Source organism: Coptis chinensis, chromosome 6 (assembly GCF_015680905.1).
Source record: "Coptis chinensis isolate HL-2020 chromosome 6, ASM1568090v1, whole genome shotgun sequence".
NCBI lineage: Eukaryota > Viridiplantae > Streptophyta > Magnoliopsida > Ranunculales > Ranunculaceae > Coptis > Coptis chinensis.
In genome coordinates this window covers 57408963-57419291 of record NC_141461.1, presented here as the reverse complement: position 1 = coordinate 57419291, position 10329 = coordinate 57408963, and the positions used below count along the sequence as shown (strand labels likewise).

General features: G+C 37.3%; 1 protein-coding gene across 1 annotated transcript; it reads left to right on the top strand.

Moving 5' to 3' along the window:
• Window positions 1-305: 305 nt before the first annotated feature.
• Window positions 306-5772, top strand: LOC147493729 (dehydration-responsive element-binding protein 1E-like). The gene is given in 4 exon segments (XM_086567925.1): window positions 306-351; window positions 690-764; window positions 4687-5258; window positions 5677-5772. Coding segments are annotated over 4 exon segments (789 nt in total).
• Window positions 5773-10329: the final 4557 nt, after the last annotated feature.

The following is a 10329-nucleotide window of genomic DNA, read 5'->3' as shown; positions in this document are numbered from 1 at the left end:
GTTGGCCTTTTCGGTTAGTCTGCATTATGAGTTTCGGACGTGGTTGACCCTCAATTTCTTCAATGCCAATTGAAGGGCCTCTTTTTTTAGAAGCTGCAGATGTGGATGAACCCGGAATGTTTGTGGCATCATCACCATCACAAACAAACAACATGCCACGATTAAGCATGGACCATATCATAATTATTAAAAGAAATATTAAATGTCAAACTGAAATTCATTACCCATGTCTTCATTGAGCTGATCATCATCCAGTGAGTTTGAACCACCAGGTGAGTAGTGAGAGTCCATGTTCACTAAATAAAATGTGGAATTTCATGAAGCAAAGAGCAAAAGAAAATAAAGAAAACAGTGACATTTCAAAGAGAGCATACAGCCAAATTAAAAGATTCTAAGAACATAACATAGGGAGCAAAGAAGTTATTAATCTTATACTTGTGTTGATTTTCTGGTCCCAAGGTGACACTTCACAATCAATTATAATAAGCATCACATATAGATTAACAAACAAAAGAGTATAACCAATGACATAAGGACATAACCAAATAGTTTAATTTTATATAATGCAATAACCAGTAAAGAAATACACAAGTCATTGCAACCAACAAAATATATAGCATGGAAACAAAACAGTCCAAAAAATAAAATAAAAAAAGACAACGACCAAGTCATGGTCTAGGGTCTATTAGATCTCTTTCTCTTTTTATTTCTCCTACTCTCAACAACCACAAACACATCTTCTGGGTCATTAGGTACCAGATCATCCTCCATGGTTTCCACATTGGAAGGCCCTCCTATATCAATATTAATATTTATCGGTCTATCATCTGATAGCAGACACACTTCATCATGATCAGAATACAACTTTTTTGGAACCTCTATGACTACATGCCAATCAGGATCCATTGGATCGCTCGAATAAAAAACCTGTGCAGCACGCTCCGCGAAAATAAACGGTTCATCAGCCATGCGGTCTGAACTCATTAGGTTAGACAAGTTCACCAATTTGAGGTTTGCTTCTAGATCCATTTTCACACCAGTTTAGGAGCATTTTACCCAATCACACTTGAACAAAACAGGCTTGTACCCCTCTCGATACTGTAACTGGACAATTTTCCGAAGAACACTATAGTATTCGATATAGTCTTCAACTGGATTTTTGTCCTTAGCACTAGACCGAAAAGTAGTCATGCATCTTGTGCTAACACCGCTATTTTGGTTCCTTCGTGCTCGTTCATGATCCTTGGTGACAAAGAGAAAACCATTTACACAATACTTTGTGTATGTTGTTGCAAAACCTGTAGGTCCTCTCACAATATCTTTGAATTGGACATCATTTGACTCTATGTACTCAACCTGTGTTTTTAACCATGATGTGAAATTATCACACACAGGTATCCTTAACTGGCCTGCCCTCTTCCTCCTGGTTCTTCTTCGGTCCTCAAGAAATTTGGTGTACTTCCTACACATTATTTAACATGTTAGAAAGAAATTGCATTTGATTAAACTAGTATGCAATTCCAAACAATTATGTCAAGGTATACTTACTCCTGCCAATAATCATATTTAGCATGGCTTTTTAATACCCAATTACGTGCCTGTTCATACTCAACACCTTCTAACCCATAGCCATGACCCACACCAATTGGCCTAACCTCCTTGATAGTATGATCATGAATCTTATCAAACAAATCAGGTACAAGTGGAGCTTCATTTTCAACCATCCTATCAAGTTTCTCTAGAATACCACCCCCTCCTTTATAGCCTGCACAATGAATAAGGGTCTCTTCTTTCAAGTAAGCTCCATCCGCATCTGACCCTGGGGCGTGCTTTTGTTTGAGACAGATCCCTTATAAGTCTTCATCATCCTTTAAACGACAAGGAACACATTATAGGAATAACATTAATAGGAAACAAAATTTGCAAGATAATAATTACAAAACTAATACCTTTCAAATGTATACATCCATCTCATTTTAAACAGGACCACATTCACGAGCCTCCCCGAGCAAGGTGAATGGGCAAATGCATCATGATAACAAAAATGATGGAGGGCAATGTCTCTCGAGTGCGCACAATGTCTTAATCATATTTCTTTCGAGTACATTGAGTGTTTCGACATCTATTGTTCTAGCACATAAAGTACCAAAAAAAGTACAAATGCTTTTGATGATGGATCGAGCTTCCTTTCTGCTGCCATCTCTATAGGCATGTTGAATCGCTACCGGGAGCAAGTGCTGCATCAAGATGTGATAGTCATGTAACTTCAATCCCTTTAAATCTACTGAATCAGCCTTCACAATATTAGACCAAATACTACTAAAACCAACGGGCACACTCAGATTGCGCAATGTATCAAGAAAGCATTTCTTCTCCACTTTGTTAAGCCAAAAAATTCCCGGCTTCATAACAGTTTTACCATTCACCTTGGATAACCAATACCTCCTTTTATTTTCAAAAGCTTCAAGTCTTTGCGTGCCTTGTCATTATCCTTGGTCTTCTCTTTCGAATTAAGCATCATTGCAATCAAGATTTCACAAAAATTCTTCTCAATATGCATGACATCAAAGTTATGAGGGACTGGAATGTACCTCCAATAATCCAACCTAAAGAATCCCGACCTATTGGTAAAACACGATTCACCTTCATTTTTTCGATTATCATCGCACTCAGTAACATTGTGTTTCTGTTTGCCTTTCCCAACTTTTGCTTTTAAGTTCATTGTCATAGTATCAACCTCGATCCCAGTTAGCCTTGCTGGTGGCTCCTCTAGCTCTTGAGTTTTATCATAGGTGCTTTCTCTTGTATCATTTCTGGCTTCATCTAACAAAGGCAACCAACGTCCCCGCTTCTCATGTACACATGCTTACCTCCATTCTTGAAGCCAAAAAGAAGCGATCTTTGGACCACAAGTTGGACAACCAAGTTTTCCTTTAGTCTTACAACCGAGAGATATTTCCATAAGCGGAAGGTCATGTATTGTCCACATCAAAACAGCCCGCATTTTAAATACGTCTCCTTTTGATGCATCTTTTACCATTACTCCTTCATGCCACAAGTCATTCAACTCCTTGACCAATGGTTGCAAAAACACATGAATATCTTTACCTGGCTGTTTTGGACCTTCGATGAGTGTTGTGAGTATGGTGAATTGGGGTTTCATGCACAACCAAGGTGGAAGGTTGTAAGTCACACACATCACAGGCCATGAACTATGCAATGAGCTTAATGACCCAAAAGGATTGAAGCCATCAGTTGCTAGCCCCAAACGGACATTTCGAGGCTCGGCAGCAAAATATAGGTATTGTGTATCAATTAGCTTCCACACCCCAGAGTCAACTGGATGCCCCAAAGTACCTGGAGGGGACTTTCCAGTTGAATGCCAACGCATAGCCTTTGCTACCCAATCCACTCTATATAATCTCTTTAACCTATCTGCTAGTGGAAAATATCTTAAGATCTTCGCAGCACCAAACCTGACCCCTTTCTTTCTTTCCTCAATGCTTAAAGTTTTAAACCTTGAGACCCCACAAATATGAAAAGAAACCTTAGATTTGTAGTCACCCCAGTATAACATACAATCATTTCTGCACGCATCAATTTTATCATACTTCAATCCTAAATCTTTGATTATCTTATCTGCATGATACATATTTTTTGGTGTGTTATTCCCACTTGGAAGTACCAACTGGAATAGTTGAAGCAATGCAGTAAAACTTTGGTCAGTCCATCCATGTGTGATCTTCAAATTAAATAACTTCACTACAAATCTAAGAACGGTGAAGTCCTTATTTCTAGCATACAATTCACTCATCGCCTTACGCAAATTAGAACTAAACTTAACATCTTCAAATAAGTCATTTTCAAATAAGTCATTTTGTTCATTATGTTCTCCCATTAGCGTGTCCAAATTATCACCACCAAGTTCCCCCACCACAGTGTTAAGGGCATTATCCATGTCCGTTTCATTATATGCATTATCACGAAAACCTGATCCTTGTTCAACATACTAATTTTGTGCTACTTCACCATGCACGAACCACACATTATATGTTTCGTCAAAGCCATGCCTAAAACAATCTACTTTGACGTCATCATGGGTCTTGGCCGGGCCTTGGTTTAGGCATTTGCCACATGGATAGGGTATGACCTTTTTATTACGATGGTGTATCTTCGTGAACTCCACAAATTTCTCTAAACCAACTATAAAACGCTTATCTAGATATTTTAAGGAAATCCAACTCTTATCTATCGATGAAGCGAAAGCATCCATACCACTATATATAACAAAGAAAAGCTAGTATGTAAGAAACATCAACCAAATCAGATAATTAGGCATCAAATAAATCATTTGCTGTAGGAAAATAAGGGTAGGCAGAATTGGAAAGCATAATCTGAAGGAAAGGGTAACTTTAATTAAGAAAGGTATGCAAAAAGACTCATTAAGAGTTCAGCCATTAAAATGTTAAGCCATCTACAATGCAATGCTAAGCACCTCAAATATATTAAAAATTCCAGGAACAATCACAAGAAAATCATATGAACCAGTTGCTAAAAATCAATTTATATAGACGAAAATCACGAGACTAGCTTATTTGTAACAAGAAAATATATTTTATTCCGCAAGTTTACGACTAAAACGTAGGTAATAATTACTATCAATGACACTATTTCTACGTCGTTACCGTTCTAATTCAGATGAAGAGGTAATACTAGCATTAGATAGGCCTAAAAAAAGCGCGGGGCGGAAGAAGTTTCGCGAGACGCGACACCCAGTTTACAGAGGAGTTAGAAGAAGGAACAATGATAAATGGGTATGTGAAGTTCGTGAACCAAATAAGAAGTCGAGAATATGGTTAGGAACATATGAAACAGCTGAAATGGCTGCTCGTGCACATGATGTTGCTATATTAGCATTAAGAGGAAGGTCAGCTTGTCTTAATTTTGCTGATTCAGTTTGGAGACTACCCATACCGGAATCCACGACGCCGAAGATATAAGGAAGGCCATACTTGAAGGCTGCTTGAAGCATTTCGAGAATCTACAGATGGAATGGAAAATGCATCACCGTCGAGGAGAAGGACAATGTGGTTTACATGGATGATGAAACAGAGTATGGAACGCATGGGTTGTTAGCTGATATGGCAGAAGGTTTGCTACTATCTCCGCCTCCAAGTGTTGGAGATGAGTTTAATTGGGAAGATATGGGAAATAATAGTGAAGTGTCATTAATTATGGAGTTTCTCTGTTTGATGATTGTACTAGTATTGGGTTTACCCAAAAACAAAAAAAAAAGTATTGGGTTGCAAGTACCATGCCTTTGTAGCGGGAAAAAAAAAGAAAAATAGTAACATGGGAATGGATTAGGATAGAGTTAAAATGTTGGGATAGGCCAATTCCAGAATATTTGGGATAGGCTATGATTTTGTTGTTTTGTCTTGGATGGCATTCGATAGAGTTGAGGATATCATTAGCGAATATATCAAATATCGATATTAGGTTCAGGTGATGAGTTTTTACACACCTTGATTTGGTACAGTTGATAGTGTTTGCTTTGTTAGTAATGGACAAAGAATTGGAACACTTTTGCTCTTATAGCAACTCTCTTTCCTTCTATATGGTTTGCTCTTTGTTTTTGCATAAAGTTATTACTAAGGCCTTTTTTTTCATCGATAGACAGTGGAGATTAAGGTGAAAATGAACTATGATGGCTGTGAAAGGAGAGTTAAATCTTTTGTTTCTTCCATGAAAGGCTCTATTGCAAAACTTTAAACATATATTTGGTCAATGGAAAGAAACCACTAAAATCAAGAACATAGATTATAACTGAAGCAATAAATTAAAACAAATAATCGATTTTATTATACTAAACCAAATTAAGAGGTGAGAAGATTACCACAATTGCAGAGAGAGAAGATCCTGGTCAATTGAATAATCACTCAAAACTACACAGAAAATAAGTTGCGGAATATTAGAATGGTAAAACCAAATTACAAACAAAAAAGAAATTTTGTGTTTGAGATTGAAGCTTTGAAAAGTACCGTCTTCAAGCTCACAAAGGAACCGCCGTCTTAAAAAAAATTCTTTTCTTTTAGTACAAAACTTTTGGGGGGAGATTTTCACCTTGGCGCCTAAATATAAGCCGACGGTTTACTGAAATTTGTTTTTGCCTAAATAACAATAGAGCCACCGAGAAGAAATTTGGGATTTTAGGGTTCAATTTTGTTGCAGATTAGATCCCCAACAAAACCGTCGCCGATTTGGAATATGCAAAAAGTTGGCTGTGACGGGCCTGGGCTTTTTTGCCGACGGATATTGTGCATCGGAAATAGAAGTATGGACTGGATCCGTCGGCATATCTATTTTGGATCCGTCCGGAAATGTCTATTTTTTAGTAGTGTATACACTTGAATAGATTTCCTAAATAAATAAGAATTGTGAATATGATTATATGAAACTATTTGCTCTCAATGAAGGATTAGTAACAGCTTACTACCTCTTCTTCTGAGTATATACTCGTGCATTTGAATAACTTGAACGCAGAATAGCTTACAATACCTAAGTGTTAACCATCTGAGTCTTTACTTGCAGTACTATGACCAATCTTATTCATCTTTTGCCCGTGATACATGCTAATTTAATGTAAGGGCGCCGTGAGAGTAAATGCATGCAGAGGATGGCATCAAATGAGAAATAAAACTTACCAGAAGCAGCAGCACCACACGTTACTCCCCAAATTAAAGGTGGCCAAGTAATGGGCTTAGCGAATCGAAGCTGCAGATAGATCAGCAGATAAGATAGGTTGCAGTGGATAAATTATTGTTAATATAACCCCCCTCTTAGTTATCATCTCATAAGAGGCCTCTTCCGTCAAGGATTCCAATTCATGCGAGGCCAGCTCTTCAAAGAGGTTCATCTCAGTTCAACAGTCCATGCGAGGCCAGATCTTCAAAGGTCGATTAAATGGGCATATGTAAACCCCCCTTATAATGTTGGACGATAGAGTGATAAGCGTCTAAGGTGGTTGATCACCCCTTTGTTTGAATGTAAAGGCAGAACCTCTTGAGTGAAAAATCCATTCAACTCGGGAAACCTGGTGCTCTGAAATGCTACTGGTGGTCGGTGCTCCGGACTGCAGTTGGTGCATCAATGAATTTAACCGAAAAAATGCTTAGAAAGAGCAACTCTTAAAAAATGTGGGAGTGATGGCGGCAGTAAGAATAGGGCATAGATGTTTTATTTGAAGATATGAGGAAATAAGATTCAGTAGATCCAAGTGTTAGGGCGTAAGGAAGCATACTCTTTGGGATTGGCTTATTTTGCCATGTCACAACTTGCCAAAAGTTATATGAGTCGTAGGATGGAGGACCTGCGGGCCCACACCATTGCTTTTTATTAGATAGAAGATATGACATATATCATCCTCTTACACAATGATAATGTAGGAACCGTTATTTTCAGAACGAATATTTCTACAAACCGCGAGAACCCACGCGCAGCAGAATCAATGGGGTTCACGGTTTTGGATAGAGAAAATACCTTTTCGATCTAGTTTAGATAACTCTGAGAATCCAAGCATTATGAATCCGAATCAACAATCAACCCCTTGATCTTCTGTTGTATTCCTTTATAATAGATTGGACGTTGTGTGGGCAACGATCTACCAATCCCCTTCTTTCTCACAAAGCTAGATCCAATTTTGGATTTATCTTTCCTTGCCTCTTTTTCTAATCCAGTGAAAATAGTTAATTTCGGCCAGAGAGAGAGTATTCTATTTATAGGCTACAACAGGGACCATGAGGAGAAATTAGGGTTGGGCCTCCAGACGGGCTTAGGCTTCCCATGTTCGCCCAGAACACACAGCCCAAGTCCGTCAACAAATGGCTTATTTCATTAAAGGCCATTGTTACACTACCGCCCTAATCCCAAATTACGTGTCAACGTTTATGGGCTCCATATTATATGCTCGTTGATCTCCCTGTGTTTAAGATATCGAATGTCTGTTTATTAAGTCAAATTACTGACAACTACATTAATCAACTTCTTATGTCCTTGAGTAGTACCACTCAACCTCATTGTCATGTTAGAATAAATCCACCTGTAGGGTTTACATAACAATCTTTTTGAGCTCCTTAAGGAGACATCATCAACCCGATTTCCTGCGGGTCACAAATTCCTTCTATAATCAACAGTACACCTTACATACAATGTCATTACCCAATCCATCGAGTTTGTTGATTCACAAATGAATCTCACTCATTGATGATTTAAAGCAATGTACAATGCACGTAAGTGCCTGCTATTATATCCGGATTAAGAGGACAAGCATCCATAATAACAGAGGCGTTTGTTCTCTTATATAGTCAGTATAAGGAGAAACAACCTCACTTGGTCCTGTTTAATACACATAAAGTGTACTAGTGTAATCTTATAGTCAAGATAGACTAATACCAAATTATACTACAACCGTACCAATGGTTTGTCCAAATCCATCTAGGTTGTGAACGATTACTTATACTTTATAAGGTAATCGATGATATGATCTTACATTATTGTCCACACCATATCATCTACAACATAAAGTATTAGACACATGCATATAACTAATAACATATATAATATGCATAACATTTGCCCATATGATTCTCATTCAAAATATAAAGAATTAGACTTAATTAATACAAAAGTAATGCTTTTAGTATATAACCCTATCAGATACATGACATATATCACGATGATACAAGACGTGTATCACGATGATACAAGACATGTATCATCTGCCACGTCACTGTGTCGGATAAATGTGTCATCAGTAGGGGGTATATCAAATGAATTTGAAAACAGGGGGTATCTAAAAAAAATGCAAAATAGGGGGGCATCTCAAATTATCCCTTTTTTTCAGAGAGAGAGAGAGAGAGAGAGAGAGAGAGAGAGAGAGAGAGAGAGAGAGAGAGAGAGAGAGAGAGAGAGAGAGAGAGAGAGAGAGAGAGAGAGGGGTTTTCTATTTCGACGATATGATTTCTTTTTTGTTTCCCTCTTTTCAAAATTTCAAAGTTGTTTTGATTTTTAGGATTTGTAACACTTATCACACGGTTTTAAATGTTAGAAATTAATTCTTGAAATTCACAAATTAAAATAACACTTAACGTACGCTTAATAACATTCCTAACGCTTATATAGCGTTGACAACTTACTAACGGTAAATAACCGTTACAAAGCCAAAAAGGTGTGTGTTGCAAATATCCTGTTTTGGTGTAGTGAGTGTTAGATCACTTTCACTAATTGAACTATATATATTACTTTATGTGTCATATCCAAAAAATTTGTTATATCAAAAGACTTATGCACTTAAAACTTCACAAATAAAGAAGAAATTCATACAAGAAGACAAAAGAAATCAACTAATTAACACTTGATACTGAAGATTTAGGAAGATCAAAATACACTAAGAGAGAAAAAAAGTTAGAGATGCAAACAAAATTTAGGTGAGAGTGAGAGAGAAATTGGAGTGGTGATCCCTGTCATATTTTTTTTAGGCGAGAACGAGAGAGAAAATTAGAGTTAGTGTGACAGAGAAGATTAGAGTGAGAGAAAAGGACTATTCTACATTACTTCCCCAAATTTTAGGTTAGAGCGAAAGAGATGTGAGATGTGAGGTGTGATGTTATATTATAATATTAGGCCTGGGCTACCACCAGAATATCCTCATAGGAATGAGAGTTTCGAGACTGTTGGATGTGTGATCTAACGGTCTGGAAATTAAAAACAAAAATGAAGAGAGAGAATGTGAGTTTGTTTTTTATTTTCGTACCGTTGGATCACACATCCAACGGTCTCGGATCTCGTACCTATGAGGATATCCTCAGGGTACACGAACTCTATAATATTACCTTTAACTGTTCATATTTTACCTAAACTTTGTCACCCGGTCAGAAAATTTAAAATGAATGGCCATAAACCCAGCGCGCCCATACACCCTGCATAGGCTAGCTTTATTTAGCCAAAAGTTATTACGAGTACATCTGTACATATGACCAACCAGCCCACTATACTTAACTTTCCCACCAAGGTACCAACGGTATATCGATAAATGCGCTCTCATATATCGAAAATAATTTTATCAGCACACCAAAAATAACGGCAGTTGATTCTGATTAGTTCTAAAAATAGTGTGACTTTGAAGAATCCACATGTTAATTTAAACGTAATTTGTTGGCAGACAGGAACACTTGATTCTTGATTCAATACTGTCCACATTCTCAAAGATTCTATAGCTAAATATAGAAACCAACTTTAGCTAAATATAGAAACCAACTTATCCATCTTCCT